Source organism: Lynx canadensis, chromosome A2, assembly GCF_007474595.2.
Source record: "Lynx canadensis isolate LIC74 chromosome A2, mLynCan4.pri.v2, whole genome shotgun sequence".
Classification (NCBI taxonomy): Eukaryota; Metazoa; Chordata; class Mammalia; order Carnivora; family Felidae; genus Lynx; species Lynx canadensis.
In genome coordinates, this window is record NC_044304.2 from 76580592 (window position 1) to 76601848 (window position 21257).

At 37.1% G+C, this 21257-nt stretch overlaps 1 protein-coding gene and 1 non-coding gene across 2 annotated transcripts in view; both read right to left on the reverse strand.

Moving 5' to 3' along the window:
- The window catches only part of LOC115508774 (B-cell receptor-associated protein 29), a 57075-nt gene extending 35818 nt beyond the window's left edge, over nucleotides 1-21257 (reverse strand). Inside the window, exons 1-6 of the mRNA XM_030307773.1 lie at nucleotides 21197-21257; nucleotides 20641-20750; nucleotides 16735-16835; nucleotides 12175-12325; nucleotides 10685-10820; nucleotides 4703-4811 (exon numbers count right to left, since the gene is read on the reverse strand). Of these exons, the coding sequence (XP_030163633.1) occupies nucleotides 4703-4811; nucleotides 10685-10820; nucleotides 12175-12325; nucleotides 16735-16835; nucleotides 20641-20732 (589 nt within the window). The 5' untranslated portion in view covers nucleotides 20733-20750; nucleotides 21197-21257. The remainder of the gene's footprint in view (nucleotides 1-4702; nucleotides 4812-10684; nucleotides 10821-12174; nucleotides 12326-16734; nucleotides 16836-20640; nucleotides 20751-21196) is intronic.
- Nucleotides 1402-1533, reverse strand: LOC115509535. The gene has a single exon (XR_003967420.1). It is a non-coding gene; the product is annotated as a small nucleolar RNA U109 (small nucleolar RNA).

Here is a 21257-nt window from a genome sequence, read left to right on the forward strand (position 1 = left end):
GAGGAATATGGCTTAATTAACCACCTGCTGAACTTCAGTTTGGGAGAAAGGTAACTTACGGTGAAAAGCTTTCTCGAATGAAAAATAAATACAATTTGAAGGGTCAAAAAGCCACAATGAAAACAGTTCTTGATGGTCACTTTTGCTTAATTACATTATTTGGAGATAACACAGACATTAAAGGTTAACAAGCCTGTTCCCTAACAGAAAACTGTGGCCTAAAAAGGGTCAGTCACTTGACCAGAATGATCTCATGTATTTTCAGGTTTTGTACTGTGACCCAGGTCACTTAGTAAAGGTTACACAACTCCTAATATGTAGTATCTATTCCCAAAGTAGAGAATAGAGTCAATCGATTAGATAATTTAAGCTAAAAACTGAATGCCTTAGATTACCTGGATATTTGGGAAAAACAGTTTTGGGTTTTTTTTTGACCCTTTCCACTATACAAGTAAAAGAAATTCATTACAGAAAATAATTTCAACTGCAGAAAAAAAAATTCTTTGTATATGCCAAAGATAACTGCTATTAACAGTTTGGTGCACTTTTTTTTTTTTTTTTTTTGCTTACTTAATGTACTATAAGTTACATATTGCCTATTGTCACACCCATCATACAAACTGTACCATTATTTTTTAATATGGACTTTTCTTCAGTTATTAAGAGAAGGGAAGGAGATGGCAAAGAGGCAGAAACTTCCAGATGTGTAAGGAGAGGAGAAAAGTTTGAATTTCTCATTCAAATCATAAAAACTCATTAAAATAAAGCAAAAAATATGACCAAAACTAACAATTTTTTAAAGTATTAACTTTAAAATCAGATGGTGCCTCTGATATAGCTGCAAATTAAAGACAGTTGACGCTCACAAAAATTTTCAACTGTAAAACATGCTTATGTTGGACTTTGACAACTTATTTTTAGATAGATGGCTCAAATAATTCATCTGTAAGGAAGTGGAAAGCCCTCAGTTTTAAATCTGTATAAAAAGCTTACGTCTTGGGGCATCTGGGTGGCTGTGTCGGTTGAGCGTCCGACTTTGGCTCAGGTCATGATCCCACAGTTCGTGAGTTCGAGCCCCACCTTGGGCTCTGTGCTGACAGCTCGGAGCCTGGAGCCTGCTTCAGATTCTGTGTCTCCCTCTCTCTGCCCCTTCCCTGTCATGCTCTGTCTCTCAAAAATGAATGTTAAAAAAAAAAAAAGTTGAAAAAAAAAAGCTTCTGTCTTATTTTATGTTAAAAGATCTCACAATAAATAATTGAAAAGTTCTTTAAAAAAATTGTTGATGGAATGAAAGAGGAAGGAAGAAAAGAAGGAGGGAAGGAAAGAGGAGGGAGGGAGGATAAAGCCAGGGTCAAGAAATTTGCTCTAATCACTTTTTTGTCTTTTCTTCTTTTTTTCCCTTTATGCAGGAGATACAGGCTACTATTCAATCTCTAATGTAAGATCGGTGGCTCTGAGCACTCCTTTTAAAATGCAGCATGCTATGAATACAGTCCTGCTCATAAAGGAATGAGGAGACATTTCCACATGAAACTTTTGTGGAAAATCACTTTCTTTTTTTAAAGTAAGCTCTATGCCCAATGTGGGCTTGAACTCATGACCCTGCTGTCAAGAGTCACATGCTTTACTGACTGAGCCAGCCAGGTGCCCCAAAACTCAACCGCTTTTAAAATCATATCTAACATTAACCATTGCCTGAATGTATGCAATGATTGAACAGCATGTTTCATCTTGTTATAAGAATACATACCGACAAGGTATTTATTAATAAGAATAAATGCCAAGAAGGTATTTATTTGTAAGAATAAAAACCAGTAGCTATCTTGGGAAACTCTTTTGAAGTCAGTCTCCTCAGACATCATAAAGTTTTCCATCACATACAAGATCTATTTTTATTATGAGAGCTTGTTTTTTTTTTCTTTCTAATTTTGAGAGCTTTGTAAATTCTTCAAAGCTTAAGTTCTCATTTTTCATGGCAGTGCCCTTTCCCAATTACTCCACATACTGGGATATCAGAGTTATTGTTAAACAGATCATTAAAAATGACAGATCAGGTCCTTACACCTGACTAAGTTAGTCCTGAATATAAATTAGGTGCTTTGGGACATGCATGCTCTCTTTTGGATGACTAGGGCCATGTTACTGCACTGAAGCACAGACAATTTACTAACTCCGGCCCAAATCTGAGCTGGTGATTAAAAACTGATGGAGTGTTTGGCACGACTAATAGAATATTCTTACCACTGCTTTTGGAACACCACTTTTCCAACTTGAGGCTAACCAGTTTAAATAAACACTTATATTTACGCTTTATCTCCACTAGTATACTTTGGAGAAAATGTTTCACTGATTAAACAAACACCAAGGGTAAGAAAATTCACATTGAAAATACTCTATTTGCCTCCATCAAAAGACAAACCACATTGCTTTTCTACTCAATTTTCAAATATAAAAAAAGAACTCTCTGAAACATTTCTTAAGCACCGTCAGCCTTAATACCCTCAATGTGAGAAATCAATGGCTATGTTTGAATGGTACCTGGTACAAAGCATTGTGCTAATGAATTCATCTGAATCTTGCACTATTAATTTATGTAATTTCTTAGCTCTTGCTTTAATGAATTCGACTGGAATACGTCAAGAGACCATAGCCAAAGATATATCTCTTTCAGAAATGGAACTTTGATCTTCTCAAGGTCATTAATACTGTGTGTAAAATAATAATTTTGGGTAGATAAAATGTGTTCATAAAATATTACACATCTTGCAGAAACCTAACAGGACGTGCTCAAGCAGGTAAAATCTGCTTTGACCTCGACTCCGATTACTTTGAAAGTAGGGTTGCAGTCTACACTTTAAACACAGAATTCTGCTGGTATCTCTTGCTATCAGATTATAAACACAACACCTATATTATCAGAGTTCAGCTGCTTCAAACATCTGAATTGTCTGTTGAAGAAGTCCTGAGTTTCTTCACATTACTTTAAAATAATATTAGGTGTAGAGTTATAACTCAGACTTATGCAGACTTACGCAAAGTTCAAAATATCTCAGAGTTGGGATTTTCAAAGGAAAAGGAAAAATAAACTAAACTCGCCAAAGAGAGGTGTAGCAGAGCAAATACCCGATTGTCTGTCTTTTACTTTTGTACCACCCTTTTTACATTATGCCAGGGCAGGTATGAAAAAAAGCAAGATTTTGAAACAATTTTTTTTTACTCTAATTAAAGGTATTTTGGAAATAGTTCCTTGCATTCTTCAAAAGGATTAGCAGCAGCAATATTTTATGCTGAGTAAAAAAAAAAAAAAAAAAAGAATACTGCTTCTCTTCTTAGATGTCTAATACAGACGGTAGGTGATTACTACATTTATATTCATATAAATGTTAAAACTTCTTGATCATGTTCCAAATCTTTTGTAATGACAGAAGAGAGAACAACACCAACAAGGAATTTGGGGCTATACTATACCAACCACATAATACATTACCTTTGTCTAGAAGAGTAACTGATTTTTTAACTTACTGCCTCTAAAGAAATCTTTTTTCACTTTAAATAAGAAGTAGGAAAGTGATTAAAGAATTTTATATCATATGAAATATCCTATGGATTTTGGTTTTGTTTTGTTTTTACAGAATAAGCTTTTATCTCTGGGCTTTTCATATCAAATTCAAATACATCTTGATAAAGTAAACTCTATCCAAATATTGTAAATGTATAATCAATAAAAGCAAGTTATATTATAAAAAAAAACTTTTACTAATCCAAGATCTTTTTAAAAAAATATAAACTTACAAATGTTATAAAGCAGGTCCTTCATTCAGTCACTGAACATTTTTTTAATTTACCTCCCACATAAAGTAGTGGAAGAGATTTGAGATCAGAGAAGGTCTATGTACTGATCATTATTTTAACTCTGGCTGGCTGAGAGGTCCCCCATTGTCTGGACACCATCAACGAATATCTGTTATATGCAAGCATGCTGCCCAGGGGTCAAGCCACAAATTTTTATTCAGAGTTTCCTGGGATGACATTGGACTTGGGGTACCTACTTCTCTATGTTATGTGGCTACAAGAAATAACAATTTTTTCTTTGACAAAGAAAAAGAAAATGCTGTCAATATTATTTTTCAAAGACCAAAAAACAGCAGAAACAGCTGCCTTCCCAAGTCCTGACTGCAATGTATTTTGGAATAAGCCATTCAAACTGGCAGCTGGCATCCCAGATTGCTGTTGACTCTATACTATCCATCTCTTTTCAAGGAATGCTTTCCTTATATCTGGCAGGTAGGAAATATCAGGGTATGAGATAAGCAATAGATTTTCCTGTAACCAAAACTGTCCTCTTGCGATTGCTTCTTTCAAAGGAGCAACATACTATAATGGAAAAATGTGACTCATTTTCCAAAAATGTATTGACAAGCAACTTTTCCAGAACAGAGCTCTTTCACTAAGGCAGGAACATCTGTATTTACAACACAGATCTGAAACACCTACATGTTTTTCTGTATAACAGAGTATGTTTCTCTTGGCTGAAACCATGTTTTATCTTCATATTTGAGCAGGAACTTATAAATAGGTCACTTTTAGTCTTTTCTTCAGAAGAACACTGAGCCATTAGTTTTGTTTTAGGAAAAACAGTGAAGTTTAACAGCATAAGATATCATGCTACTCTTTCCACTTTTACACATGCGCACAAAGTTACCATCTGAAGTCTTCTTTAATTCAGTTTTCAGTTTTTCCTGGTCTTCTATTAGTGTTTTATTTTCTGCTTCCAAAATGTGTTCCTCTTCATTGACATAGTTTTTCAAGAGCTATCAGAAAAGAGAGTTATAGAAAGAAGTAAGCTTATATGGCAACAATGAGGTATTATTTCAGGACATAGGCTGAATAACGTATTTAAAATTATTGGTCTTTATTTTATTCTTTATCCTTTAAGTATTTTATAATTTTCTACGATATACTTTTGCGGAAACTTGATATTTGGCAAAAAAACAAAAAAATATTTCTTCTTACTAAGGTTGAATCTCTGAAATGAAAATAAGGATTTCTGGTTGTGCTATAATTAAATTATATTTTCAAAAAGTACTTAGGTAAATAATGTGATGCCTTTTCTTCCATTATGTGTGTGATGTAAATCTAAGGGAAAAAAACCAGTTCTGAGTATATTAATTGGTAAACCATTATGTTCCAATTACAGAGCTGTCTACTCAGACTATTTTTATGTAGACCCATCTGTAAAAAAAAAAAAAAGAAAAAAGAGTATAATGTCAGGATGGATAAGCGTAAAATGACAAGGCCAGCTCTATGCCTGGAAAATTTTACCAAATTTTGAATAGTCATTGAACAGTCCCCAAATTACTTTTATTAATCTTTTACAATGCTCTATTTTGAAATCTATGCTGGTTTTTAAAATGTTTATTATCTTGTTGTAGATTTTCTTTTTTAGGCAAGAAAAATTAAGATCTGAATATTAAAATATTTTAGAATTCTGTATATCTAGAAGGAAACCATCATTGTCAATAGAATTAAGAAGCTGAATTATCTTAAAGAAATTAAAAAAAAATTAAGTTACCACGAAAAGTAAATTAGGTTAATGGCTGAAAAATAAAATACTTACACATTGGCATGGGTTATTTAAAGTGGCAGTAACTTGATACTGACAGCTTCCACAGGTAAAAAAGCAGCTTAGGACAATTTTTTTTTAATGTTTATTTTTTAATAATTTATTTATTTTTTAATTTACTTCCAAGTTAGTTAGCATATGGTGCAACAATGATTTCAGGAGTAGATTCCTTAATGCCCCTTACCCATTTAGCCCATCCCACAACCCCTCCTTCCAGCAACCCTGTTTGTTCTCTATATTTAAGAGTCTCTTATGTTTTGTCCCCCTCCCTGTTTTTATATTATTTTTGCTTCCCTTCCCTTATGTTCATCTGTTCTGTGTCTTAAAGTCCTCACATGAGTGAAGTCATATGATATCTGTCTTTCTCTGACTAATTTCGCTTAGCATAATACCCTCTAGTTCCACCCACATAGGTGCAAATGGCAAGATTGCATTCTTTCTGATTGCTGAGAAATACTCTATTGTAAATATATACCACATCTTCTTTATCCATTCATCTGGACATTTGGGTTCTCTCTACAGTGTGGCTATTGTTGACAGTGCTGCTATAAACACTGGGGTGCATGTGCCCCTTCGAAACAGCATACCTGTATCCCGTGGATAAATACCTAGTAGTGCAATTGCTGGGTCGTAGGGTAGTTCTATTTTTAATTTTTTGAGAAACCTCCATACTGTCTTCCAGAATGGCTGCACCAGTTTGCATTCCCACCAGGAGTGCAAAAGTTTGGATGCCTTTTATTTCTTTTACGTTGTCTGATTGGCAAGGCTAAGGCTTCCAATACTATGTTGAATAACAGAAGTGAGAGTGGACATCCCTAAGGTCAGGAAAGCTCTCAGTTTTTATCCATTGAGGATGACATTAGCGGTAGTATTTTTTTTTTTTTTTTGAGAAAGAGAGAGTGCGAGAAAGGGAGGGGCAGAAAGGGAGGGAGACACAGAATCCGAAGGAGGCTTCGGGCTCCGAGCTGTCAGCACAAAGCCCAATGCGGGGCTCGAACTCACAAAACTAGATATCACAACCTGAGTTGAGATCAAGAGTCGGACGTTTAACTGACTGCACCACCCTGGCGCCCCAGCTTAGGACAATTTTAGACAAAGTGATAGAAAAGAATTTCTACTGCAAGGTGATTCCTTTTCTCATGTAAGCAATAAACGAAACTCACCAAGTTCTACTGAGCATGGGCCACATGCAAATACATTACAATTTTTACAACTAGATGATATAAGGGATAAAAATGTAAGAAAAACATGGACTCTGCTCTCACCTAACTTCAATCTAATGGAGAGGATGAGACAAGAACACAAAAATGGTAGCACAAGATCAAATACAGTATCATTGTGTTATAACAGATATTAGGCAGCTCAGAAGAAAGAACAAAAGCTCTAGTATTGTTAGGAGACAAAAAAACTGAAGTATATACTTAAGGAACTGCCTATCTTCAAAATTAAAAAAAATTTTTTTTAAAGAGCAGAAACAAGAATTTTTTCAAATCTCTATAAATTTGTTGCCACTTTAAGTTCAAAATAATCCTAGCTGTTATTTCACTGATTTCAGTTCACACAGTCTTCAGTGATTACCCAAATTGGAAGAGAACCACTGAGTTGCAGGAATGTTTACACTGACTGCTTGAATTATTATGCCATTGACTTGGAAAAGGTGGATTTGTGTTGGTCTTGTAAATAAGCTTTCATTATTGCACCTGCAAACTTGTCTAAATTTATTATGTGTGACTTGATGCTGGAGAAAGACCAAGAGCCCTGGAACTGAAATTCAATAGCTAGCCACTGGCTACAATCCTGCACGTGCTCACTGTCCACCTACCTTATACCACCTTGGCAAGGGCTGGACAAAAAACTAGTAAGAAATAAAGCTCCATCACTGTTGTCATTTTAAAGCAGTTAAATTAAAAGTTCATTGGTCTTTCATAACTGTTTCACTTAATGAACTGAATGTCAGAACAGAAAGGGGTCTCAGGCACCATCTGCAAGTCATTTTATAAGAGAGTAACAAAAAGTCACAAAACAATATGGTTAAGGGTGTGGATTCTAGAGCCACTCTGCCTGGATTCAAATCTTGCTTTTGTGGTTTATTAGCTGAAAGGTTTTGTGCAAGTCATTTAACACTATGCTTCCGCTTCCTTGTGTATAAAATGCAGATAATAACAGCACCAACCTCGTGGGGTTGTTGCGAGAATTGACACGTTCCTGTGAAGCATATGAAGCAGTACCCAGCAGAATGCTAGCCGCTATTTATAACCCTGAAGCTCAGAACATACAAGGTGGCTTGCCCCAGAACACAATGCTAATTATTGATAGAGTTAGGACTGGTACCTAAGTGTCTTGGATCTCAGGATAAAGTGCCTTCCATTCAATAAGGTGTCTCTGACACAGAATAAAGAATTGTTTCACTAATTTTATCTTTTCTGAGCTAGTATTTCAAAATCTACACAAAGTATCTTAAAACAGAAGTTATCTTTCATATTTTGACCTCTGGCTTTTCTTGGTCAATTAGTTACACTCTGGGCACTGACAGTATTGATGTACAACTCACAAATTTTCTCCCTCACATGTACTAGGTTTAGCTCAGCAAATCTGTACATCTCAGATGATCTAGGGCCATTGACTGGGTCAAGATACACAGGAAGCAGGAAACCAGGACAGCATGGAATCAAAGGAGAGGAAAACAAAAAACAAATAAACAAACAAACAAAAAAAAAGGGAGAAATTGTGGGAGAATCAAAGAATCTGTAGTCATTAAGTAAATTTCCTTGCAAAGGTAACTCATTGTGAAAACAATTCCAAAACAAGAGTTCCAAAAATGGTTTGAGAAAGGTTACTTTTTTTTGAAGGACAAGACTACTTTAAGGATGTTAATTATGGTGTATTTCAACATACTAGAACCCAAACTACACAAAAACGCTTTCCATTTTCTTAGAGCTGAAGAGTAAAAGGAAAACAACTAAAGAGTGAGAGGAAAAAGGCAGTGTTCTGTTGGTAGTTAGAACTCATAACTCTAACATGATAGGGACAATTTTAAATCAAGATAGGTACACAGTAAGTTTACAAATACAAGGCTGTGTGCTTTTGAATTTAGCCATCATGTATTAACCAAAGCTTTGAGGGTTTTGTTTTTATTTTTGCCACTGTGAAGTGAGATCAAAGGATGGAAAATGAAGCAAGTAATATTGAGATACAAAATGAGGCTGATTTTGCTACTGAAACATTCTAAAAAAGCAAAAATGACTTATTATTTGCTTTTGAATACAGAAATACCAAGAGCTTGATTTCCCAGAACTATATTTACTACAAAGGGAAATTTACAAGACATCTATGGACCAATGTCTTTTCAAAACAGAATAAAACAAAGTAAAAAAAAACTGGTGCTCATTCTCTAAAAGTTTCCTTAAAAGATTCTGGTTTCAACCCACTGCCCCAAAGAAACCTCCTTCAGTGCTGTTTTATATGAAAAAAGGTCTTTCTTTACCTTTTGTTTGTAGTGGAAAATAAGGCAGACATCACTAGAAATAAAACATGGGTTCTAAATAGGTGATCATTATACTGTAGCATCAAACACAGTTTTTTTTGCAGTGAGTTCTGCCTTACCTAATAGGTTCTGGAAAGCCTTGTGTCATATTATGTATTGGCTTGTTCGTTTAGAATAGATACAAGGTGGTTCTTATAGTTCTTTCTATAGGAGGCCAGGCTTTAAGATTAAGTATTTTAATTCTCTACTGTTAAATCAACACTTTTTACATAAATATAACTTGGTATAATACATAATTGACTATTTGCATTTCATTAATTTACAATAGGAAAATCATCTTGTTGGATTATTTTAGGAATGCTTTTTTTTTTCAAGAAAATTTGTTTCACTTCTGAATGGTTCCATTGGCACTTTTTTCTAAGAAATACAATTAACAAAACTTACAGAGCTTAAGATGAACTACAAACATTCAAGCTATGAGATCTGACTCCTAAATTTTACACTTAAGAAAAAGAAATACCTCAAATAATTTTGTAGCTATCATTTATTTATTCATTTATTTTATTTAATAGTGAAAATATTAGTACCTAATATACACTCTCCCTGAATGGCAGGACAATTACAGCATAGGGTTCTCAAAGTAGTAGTATCAGCAGCATGGCCAAATTAAAGATTTTAAATACTATATGCAGGGGCAGGTGGCTCAGTCGGTTAGGTGTCTGACTTCAGCTCAGGTCATGATCTTGTGGTTCATGAGTTTGAGCCCCACGTCGGGCTCTATGCTGACAGCTCGGAGCCTGGACCCATTTCGGAATCTGTGACTCCCTCTCTCTGTCCCCTCCCCAGCTCATGCTCTGTCTCTGTCTCTCAAAAAATAAGTAAACATTAAAAAAAAAATACTATATGCAGTTATCAATCTTAGCATAAACTACTTTCCTTTGCTTCCTACGTAATGAACATTTAAAACAAAACAAATTTTAAAAATGACTTAAAAATAATTTAACTGAAAAGGAAATGGCAACATAGAGACTTATAAAGATTTGCTTTAGGTTATAAACTAAAATTAATGGTAATAAAGGAATTAAAAACCATATTCCCAGAATATTTTTTTTTCGATTATAGGAAACAGGTTCAATGGTGTTAATCTACTATAGAGGGAAATTGAGAACAAACAAATCTAAAGGATAATAAGACACTTTTGAAACAATCATTTTATAGAACAGTATTGCTATTTATGGTCATTTTTGCTTACAAATTATAAAAATGCTCCTTTTGATACTGAAAAATAATATACCTTGGGAAAACCAACAACATTTACACATATTAAAATTTTTTTTTATGTTTATTTATTTTTAAGAGTGACAGAGACAGAGTGTGAGCAAGGGAGGGGCAGAGAGAGGGGGAGACACAGAATCCAAAGCAGGCCCCAAGCTCTGAGCTGTCAGCACAGAGCCTGACGCGGGGCTCAAGCTCACATAACGTGAGATCATTACGTCCAAAGTCGGATGCTCAACTGACTGAGCCACCCAGGTGTCCCCCTTTACACACGTTTTAAAAAAGCAAACTTAAATAAATACCTGTTTTAGTCTTTCATTCTCTTCCATGAATTTTTTGGCAGCCTCATTAGTATTTTCTGCTTGAGTTTTAAGTACTCCTTTGTTTGACAGTTCTATAGCCAGCTGAGTAATAAGGGTAACCAGACGTCTCAACACACTAAACAAAACAAAACAAAACAAATCAGATTAATGTATAACTAGACTAGTCATTAGGAATTGTGATTTAAGATAAAAAGTCATTGTCAAATGATTCTCCTTTAGGTATGGATATGGTGGAGGGAGATGTTTAAGGAGGACATGTTTCTTTCTTTTCCTTCCTTCCTTCTTTCTTTCCTTTCTCTCTCTCTTTGTAAATCCAAGTCTTTCTGTCAGAACAAGGCTGTGTCTCACTCCTTTGTAGTCTGTTATGAGACTAGCACTTGGAAGATCAGTTCAGCAGTACTTGTTCATTATCCTCTTTTTAGAGGTCATGAGGAGTAGAAACAGAATTTATTTTACATTTTTATTTATTTTAGAGAGACAGAGCACAAGTGGGGGAGGGGCAGAGAGAGAATGAGACACAGAATCTGAAGCAGGCTCCAGGCTCCGAGCTGTTAGCACAGAGCCTGATGTGGGGCTCGAACTCACAAACTTTGAGATCATGACCTGAGCCGAAGTCGGACACTTAACTGAGCCACCCAGACGTCCCAAAACAGAATTTTAGACAGTGTGGCAGGTCATTAAGTGAAGTCGTTTTTGCTCTTTTGGTTCTTTTTTTCCCCTACCACCTCAAAATCTGCTATTTAAAGAGCATTGTGTGAGGTTGGCCAAGCCTGAAAACTGGTCATTCACATTTGTTTATGGGTAACTTCCATTGTTAGAAATTAGTATCTTCAAATATTCATTCAACAGGTATTTCCTTTGCTAGTAGGTATTAGGAACTGCTAAGTGTTAAACACTATGCTATGCACTGGGGACATAGCAGCAAATGAGACAAAGTCTTTCAAGGAGTTTGGATTCTAGTTGGTGAGGCAAGAGTTACAACGGTATTTAATTGCAAACATGAATGATACTCAAAAGAGCACACAGCAGAAACTACCTGCTTTGGGGGCAATGATGGTCACACAAACGGCTTCTCTGTGAAAGGGGCTGAAGGATGAATAGAAATTAGCCAGGGAAGAGCAGGGAGTTCTGGGAGAAGGAAAAGCAGGTGTGAAGACCTTGAAGCAGGAAGAAGTTAGGTACTCAATAAATATTTGTTGCAAGAATGAATGAAAAACAGTGAAGGGCAGTGTGGGTGGAAGTGATGTAAATGTCAGAGAACAGTATGAGACAAGGGGCCAGATCATGAAGGGCCTTCTGCACCCATCTAGCCTACAAGTCATAATGGCTATTGGTTATTTGGGTATATCATCGGCTTTCTTTTATGGAGATGTCAGTATACTAAACAGTGTAGAAAAAAAGATCTGTGAGTAGGAAAAATGAGTTAGAGAAACATAAATCATGTTCTAAAATTGTGCTTAAAAACTCACAGCCAGAAAAATAATGAAAATCCAGAAATGTAAAGATTCCTTTGAGACCTAAAAAGTTTCATTTGTGCATGTTCATAGGCACCAGGTTTACTGCTTAAGCCTTTTTCAATGGCAGGTATAGAGGAGTATTTCCTTACTTCTCTCACAGCATCTATTAGAGAAAAAGAAAAAAAAAAAAACATTACTTTTAGTTTTTAATAATATAAAACTGTTATTAAAATGGAAAGCAGTTTTGGGGTGCCTGGGTGGCTCATTTGGTTAAGCATTTGACCCGTGATTTCGGCTCAGGTCATGATCGCAGGACTATATGGTCTAGCCCCATGCTGGGCTCCAAGCTGAGCGTGGAGCCTGCTTAAGATTCTATCTCTCCCTCTCTCTCTGCCCGTGCTCCCTTCTCTCTCTTTCTAAAATAAAATTAAAAAAAAAAAAAAAAAAAAGAAGGAAACAAGTTTGAAAATAACTGAACTTTTAAATAATGGACTTTTTGGACAGGTTCTCTTTTTGTCTTTTCCTCTACAACACCTGGGAGGACACATGCTCAAAAGAGATGTTCTGTAAATGGATGCTAGTGGCAAACTTTGTAACAGGTTTTTTTGTTTTTGTTTTTACTATTCATCTAGGACTTATTATCACTGTACTTCTCTCATCTCCAGCTACACTGCAAACTGTTATCCTTCACTCTTTCTATCCCTAATAGGCTGAATAAAATTCAACCTGTTGACGATAGTATATAGGTCATCTTCCATTGCAATCAATGGCAAGAGACTATCTTATTTTCCATTCTGTATTAGCATTTTATTATATCTATTATTTCTTTAATATCATCAAATCATTATGGTAATTATTAAAGTAATATTAAGTCACAAATTAATATTATTAAAGTAACATTGATATTATTAATATATTATTACTCATCAAGGTACCTGGGTGTCTCAGGCGGTTAAGTGTCTGACTTTGGCTCAGGTCATGATCTCACAGGTTGAGAGTTCGAGCCCTGCATCAGGCTCTCTGCTGTCAGCATGGAGCCCACTTGGGATCCTCTGTCTCCCTCTTTCTCTGCCCCTCCCCTGCACTCTCTCTCTCAGATAAACTTAAAAAAAATATATTATAACTTGTTAATACTAGTAATATTAATATGACTTCACTGAGATTTTAGAAATATTTGGCTACACTGACATTATATATATGGGTATATATACCCATATATATATACATATATATATATATATATGCCCGTATATATACTTTTGTTTTAGTTTATTTACAATTGTAGAGTTTGCCTTTCTCTAGCTTCATAAAATTTAAAGTTTTTTCCTTCAAATTCTGGAACAGTTTAAGCAGTGTTAATAACATCTGCTTTTTGAAAGTGGTAGAATTTCTTACAAAATTATCTGGTTTTATTCTTCTCTGAAGGAGGTAGCTTTTTTATAACTTTCTATAATTCTTCTATGGAAAATTGGTCTGCTTAAATTTTCTGTATCTCCTAGCATTCATCTGACAAGTTATATTTCTCTACAAAATTACCCACTTCGTGTAGGCTTTCAGATTTATTTGCATAGAGGTGTACAAAATAGTCTCTTAAATTATCCTTAAGAAATTTTCTTAGACAGGGTGCCTGGGTGGCTAGGTCAGTTAAGCATCTGACTCTTGATTTTGGCTCAGATCATGATCTCATGGTTTGGGAGACTGAGCCCTATGTCAGGTTCTGTGCTGGGCATGGAACCTGTTTGGGATTCTCTCTCTCCCTCTCTCTTTGCTCCTTCCCCATGTGTGTTCCCTCTCTCAAAATAAATAAACTTAAAACAATTTTTTTCTTGGTCTTAATGGCTATTTCCCCTTTTCATTCCTCAGACTGTCGCAATAATATACAAAGAGCATACCAACAACCACTACAAAATAACTAAAAAAACCCGCCAAACAAATAGTATTTTATTAAATAAAAAATAGTTTTATTAAAAAACATTTTTTTAATGTTTATTCATTTTTGTAAGTGAAAGCGAGAGAGACAGAGTGTGAGCAGGGGAGGGGCAGAGAGAGAGGGAGATACAGTCTCTGAAGCAGGCTCCAGGCTTTGAGCTGTCAGCACAGAGCCAGATGTGGGGCTTGAACTCATGAACTGTGAGATCATGACCTGAGCCTAAGTCGGACGCTTAACCGACTGAGCCACCCAGGCACCCCCTTTGGCTTTTTTTTTTAAGTTTATTTATTTATTTTAAAAAAGAAAGAGCAAGCAGCAGAGGGGAAGAGAACGAGCAAGATAGGGAGAATCCTAAGCAGGCTCTGCCCTGCCAGTGTGGAGCCCAACGTGGGTCTTGAACCCACAAACCATGAGGTCATGACCTGAGCTGAAATCAAGAGTCAGATGCTCAACCGATTGAGCTGTCCAGGCGCCTCAAAGCTTCTTTGGCTTTTAAGTGAAAATAATATTTCTGGATCTATTATGCAGAAATGCTGAAAATTAATCAATAATATCAAAGAAGTTTATAAATACAAATGGTCCTACAAACCCACCTGTAGAATAAAATCACCTGTAGAAAAGGAGACTGTGTGTGAAAAATGAAGTAAGGGCGACGATAGGGGCAGGGTGTAATACGTAGTTAATTTTCTATAAACCACGTGGAGATAGCCTTGTTTGGATCACTTGTGGAAACTTTCAAAACCTGGGATGCATTTCTGCTGACACTAAACATATTCCAGGGTTTCTTGCTTCCTTTCTGCCTATTCCCACCCCTTAAAACACACATAAACACATTCAGTTAATACAGGCTCTAGGAACATGAAACCTGGTAATGATTACCTTATTAGAGAAACAACCAACAGGAAAAGTGAGATAAAATTGAAAGTAAAGTAATAAATTATACTTGCGCAATCTACTGGTTTTGCATTATACTTTTGTCATTCTAGTGGCTAAGAACACTGGACTATGTACTTAACATACGCTAATACATTTAAACCTTTAAACACCTCAGTGAAGCAGGTGTGATTACCCTATTCTGAGATGGAAACACTGAGGTTTAAAGGGTAAGTCCTGATCTACCTGCCTTTACCATCTATGGTCAAAGCTCCTGCATTGACCATCCTTGATGTCCCTATTCTCTGAGAATTAATTACCCATCCTACCCATGGATGTAGGGTCTAGTCAGTGGTCATGGTTCTGTGCTTTGTGACTCCTACCTTTATTCCTTATAACTGAAATTCAGACTCAGAAGTGGCTAATTAATCCTTGCATATGGCTGGAGTGATGACATTTGGCAGTTATGTGGTGCCCACTTTCTGCCTTGGGAATAGAGCATCAGAGTCCATGGAGATAAGGAAGAATGAAGTAGACCCACAGAATAATGCAGGGCACGAAAGAGACACTTGAGTTCCTAGGTCTAATCCCTCCCTGGAATTTGGCTTCCTTCCTTCCCTAAGCTGCTCTAAAACAACCCTGCATTTTATTCTAAGTTCCCCTTTCTTGCTCAAGTGAGGTCTGTTCATTTCTGATATATGTAACCAAAAGAACCTTAGAGTACCATTCTCCTTCCTTATATGGATATGTGGCAGCTTTTAGTAGAAATTCTTGTGATAACTTTACAGTTAAAAGATCACGATACCAGAGCCAGTAGGAGCTGCAGAAATAGTTGCCTTTTCTCTCTCTGTTCTACAAATGGATAAACGAGACTCAGAGAGATGATGTGCCAAAAGGCAAACAGTTAGCTGGTGGCAGAGTTGGGACCTGTTTTCCTTACTTTCCTTTGCTTGTTTTTTGTTGTTGTTTTTTTTTATTAATTTTTTTAATGTTTATTTTTGAGAAATAGAGAGGCAGAGAGAGGGAGACAGAGGATCTGAAGCAGGCTCTGTGCTGAGAGCCGAGAAGTTGATGCAGGGCTTGAACTCAGGAACTGTGAGATCATGACCTGAGCTGAAATCAGACACTAAGCCGACTGAGCCACCCACGCGGCCCTGTCCTTTACTTGTTTAATGTTACTTCTTACGTGGCTGGAGATTTTCTTTCTTTTTTTTTTTTTTAACGTTTATTTATATTTGAGAGACAGAGACAGAGCACGAGTGGGGAAGGGGCAGAGAGAGAGAGATGAAGAATCCGAAGCAGGCTCCAGGCTCCAAGCTGTCAGCACAGAGCCCGACGCAGGGCTTGAACTCACAGACTATGAGATCATGACCTGAGCTGAAGTTGGACGCTCAACCAACTGAGCCACCCAGGAGCCCCTGACTGGAGATTTTCTTGATAATAATAGCATACCATGGAACAAATGCTGACATTTTGAAATAATGCATGAACCCATTCACATCCTGATACAGTCATCTACTCATACCTTCTCACACCAGCTGTTCCTCATTTTATAAGAAGGAATTCATTTCAGAGGTTGGTGGTATGGAACATGGGAAACATTTCTTCATAAAACAGTGACATATATGGCAGTTAACCCAGGATGGCCCCTGTACAACCCACTATGTATCAATAGCAACATTAACTTAGTTAATTAAAAACCCAGTGAATTCATTAACTAAAAAAACCCTTAGAGTTAAGCTTAGTCAAAAGAGGAATTCAATACTTACCTAGAAATAGAACAATCAATAGGACTATAATAGTAAGGAAAGCCTTGTTCCAGAAAGTTGCAATTTTACCCCAGACATTAAATGAAAAAATTTTCTGCCATCTGTAAAGTAATACAATTACATTAGGTATAAAAAAAAATCAAAAGATTCTGAAATGTTCTGCAAATATTCAATTAACATTTTGGTAACTGTATAGTGAGTGAAAAGAATTACAGAAATTTAATTTTTCATGTCATATCAGAGATTTACCAATTCTCTCATATGACATAAGTGTCTCGTGAAACAACTCAAGTTTAATGATAATCTGACATTATCTTCTGTCTGGTGGCTTAAATCTTCTGAAGCGAAAATAGCTAGCTTTTAAAGTAAAGATACATGATCAAAACCTTAAAAAGGAATTCTTATAGTAATATGCTATATTGCTGATAGAAGTTATCACTTTGTATCTTTTCGCTAATCAGGATAATAACTCAGAAATAACAAAGGCCTATTGGTCTAATAATCAGCAGAATTTCAGGAGGAAGGGGTCCAACTCTGCATTATTTATTTTTACATAATATACTTTAACATCTACTCCAAGTAAAAGAATTCTCTATTTTTACAAGGGAATTAAAAATGTCATTGAGATGTTACATACACAAAGTGCAAAGAAGCTGAAATAGATTAATAGATTAATGAAGTTTTACATATGTATATACTCATGATTACCACTCAGATCAAGATGTGAACACGGGAAACAAAATGGTGGGAAAAAAGTCTAGATGGACTGAATGGCACAAAGACACAGAGGTAAGAAAGTATGGATTATAAATGACAAAGATGAAACCAATCCACCACACAATTGGGAAGGTAACAAACTTTGTACAGGGCATTTTATTTTTTAAAGTTTATTCATTTTGAGAGGCAGGGAGGGAGCTCGAGCAGGGGAGGGGCAGAGAAAGAGAGGGAAAGAGAGAGAGAATCCCTAACAGATTCCATACTGTCAGCACAGAGCCTGACGTGGGGCTCGAACTCCCGAAACCAAGAGTCAGATGCTTAGCTGACTGAGCCCCCCAGGTGTCCCTGTACAAGGGCATTTTAAATGAATAACAGATGAACGAAGTCCAAAGGAGACATATGAAAGTAATAAGCACCTAAATAAGGTTCAAACACTAACAACCTAAAAAAAAGTTTTACTTCAAGATTATGACAAATTATTGGCTAATAACTTTCGAGAACAACCCTAAGTAGTAACTCGAAGTTGCAAGGAGAGGGAGACTGACATAGGTGAAGGAGGCCCTTCTGTCTCTATGCTTCCAATGCCAGAGACGCTACTCAAATTTTTCATTACAAAAAATTTTATATTTTTAAATTTTTTTTTTCAACGTTTATTTATTTTTGGGACAGAGAGAGACAGAGCATGAACGGGGGAGGGGCAGAGAGAGAGGGAGACACAGAATCGGAAACAGGCTCCAGGCTCTGAGCCATCAGCCCAGAGCCCGACGCGGGGCTCGAACTCACGGACCGCGAGATCGTGACCTGGCTGAAGTCGGACGCTTAACCGACTGCGCCACCCAGGCGCCCCAAAAAATTTTATATTTTTAGAAAAAGAACATAAGTGGCAATACCTTCATCTAAGACCTACTGTAAATTCACATTTTAGGGTCCAGTATAGAAAGGAACAGAAAAGAGAACTCCTACAGGGAGCAACTAGCAGTTTCTACTGAGACTCACTTCAAGGAAAACTGATAATAGCTATTATATTTTGAGTCCTTACTATACTATGGTTCTAAGCACTTGTATGTATTTTAGCTCATTTTATCACCACAACCACTATATGAGGTGGATACCAGTATTACCTCTATTTGACAGATGGAGAAACTGGCCAGAGATGGTAAATAATTTGCATAGGGTCATACAGTAACATGCAGAGCTGAAATATACACTCAGGCAGTCTGACTTCTAAGCATTTGTCTTTAACCAGTGGGTTCAGTGAGAAAATGATAGCCTAAATTAAATAAAATTGAATCCTTCTCTTTGACAACTATGGTGATACATGCATAAAAGATGTGGATACACACAGTAAGGACTGTGTGTATACTGTAAATGAGTTGTGTACACATATATTTTCTTATGTATATTTGTACATGAGTATATAATCTGTGTACTTACATACACATCTATCCAAGAGCTACTTGAAAAAGACAGGAAAAAAATTATATTTGGCAGGAAGAAAAATATCCATATTCTATGGATTTTTTTTACATTTATTTATTTTTGAGAGACAGAGCACAAGTGGGGGGGGGTGGGGAGGGTGCAGAGAGAGAAGGAGACACAGAATCCAAAGCAGGCTTCAGGCTCTGAGCTGTCAGCACAGAGCCCGACTCGCGGCTGGAACTCACAAACCCTGAGATCATGACCTGAACTGAAGTCGGACTCTTAACTGACTGAGCCACCCAGGCGCCCCACTATGGATCATTTTCATGGAAAAAACATTAATGGACAAAAAAAAAATACATATTTTTGGAAATGCTTAAGCCTTATTTATAAATAACATCTTTCTTTCTTTTGAATACAGGACTCTCTTGTTGGACCTACCACCAAAAAGCTAACAGGGTGTTATAGAGATTTCAAACCAACAGGATAAGCAGTAGAGTAGAAAAAGCACTAGGCTGAAAGCCAGATTCTTGTCTAGAGTCAGCCACAGATCAGCTAGATGACCTTAGACTACTTTCCCTATATAGGAATATTTGGGTTGGATATAATGATCTCTAATGCTCCTTCCTACAGCGTGATTCAATTTTTTTTCTTTAGTAAGGAAGAAAAAAGTGATGGCATAGCTCATAGGCAAGAACAGGAGTAGAAATCTAGGTAGGTAAGAAGCAAGTTAAGAGTTGTAAAGACCACCTGGACCCTGAGCCAAAGTAAAAACTTACGTAAGTCTCTTCCAGTCATGGGTTCTCACTAAACTTCTCTCTAGGATCTCATTTATGAAACATTTTCTTTTATGCCAGGAGCATGAACAAAGGTGTTGCAACATTTTTATTACAAGTGTATTTCACCATCCATACTAATCAACTTTCTGGATCTAAAACTGAACTCATATGGTAGCTACACTTGTGGTGAGCACAGCATAGTCATAGAGAAGTCAAATCACTACTCTGTACACCTGAAACTAATGTAACATTGTGTGTCAACTTTCCAACCTCCCCCCCCCCCCCAAATAAATAGGAGGATGATTGCAGGGGAAAAGTCAGCCAATGCTTCAATTGAAATACTTTTACTCTACTTACAGACCTTTCAAAGTTCCTTACTAACGAATTAAGGCTAATGTATGTATGGTTATGGTACGTTCCATATTCAGCACTTTATGTATTAATTCTGTGTACGGAAAAAAGCAGTAAAACATTAATGAAACTATTTTTGGGTTGCATAAGGCCAAAACGAAGAATCATTTACTGGCATAACTCTCTACATTGTTGTTCGTTCCACTGCCCGAATGAAACATTTCTGCACCCATTTGGTGCTGTAAACATTTATCCATTTCCCTTTTTTGAGTTCACTGTTCCAAGTCAGGGCAATAAAAAAAGGTTAAGTCTGATGACAGGTATTAAAAGCACAACCACTGCTATATTATATCTGTAACCAAGAGAGTCAAGAGGACTGGGCCCTTTTCCTTTTAGAAGCAAGGGGAGACAAAGTTAATTCGTTTGTACACATAATAATATTTATATAACGTGATATTTTAACATCATTAGATATTACCTAAAATTTGTGAGTTTAAAGAGCACCTTGAATATAATCAGCGTTCAAAACTTTTTAATCCTTAGGAAACTTTTCTCATATCACTCGTAACAGTCTAAAGTAGCTAATCATATGCTTATCGTACTTATTGTAACTTATCGCAACAATTTGCAGGTTTCCTACCTCTGAGGAGGAATAAAAGGAAGACAGAAGATTAAAATAAGTCCTATTTCAGCATAAAGAAAGGTTGCAACTGCCACCCACTGGAGTGTCATTTTTTTTCCTCTTCACACCTAAATAGAGAAACACTTACTTTACTTTACTGCCTTTTAGAGAAAAACTTGATTAAAGCCCTGGGGCGTAATGTTTTCGTCCAGGGGGGCAGACGGGGCCGGTCCCTCCTCCAACCCGTGGCACCTGGCCTTAACCCCCCAGTGGGAGGGGCAGGGCAGGGGTCAAGAGTGGACCCAGAGGTCCGCGTCTCCACTTCCCCTGCGAGCTGTGCGGAACCGGCCTGCACGGACAGGGGACGTGCTGGCCCGCCACCCCCGCAGCGACAGAAGCCTAACGCCACCCTCCACTAACGCCCGCGCCTAGGCGCCCTCCTTCTCCGCGAACGCGCCGCGGGCACGGCCTGCTCCCGTGGTCCAACCGCGGAGGGAGCTGCGCGACCCCGCGCGGCCTGGCGCTCCTCCCCGCCGCGGGGACCGCGGCCCCCCGGGAGCCCGTCCGGCCTTACCCCGCCTGCGGCCCGCCTGGCTCCCCGCGCTGCTCCGCGCCACCGACGCGCGGGACGTCAG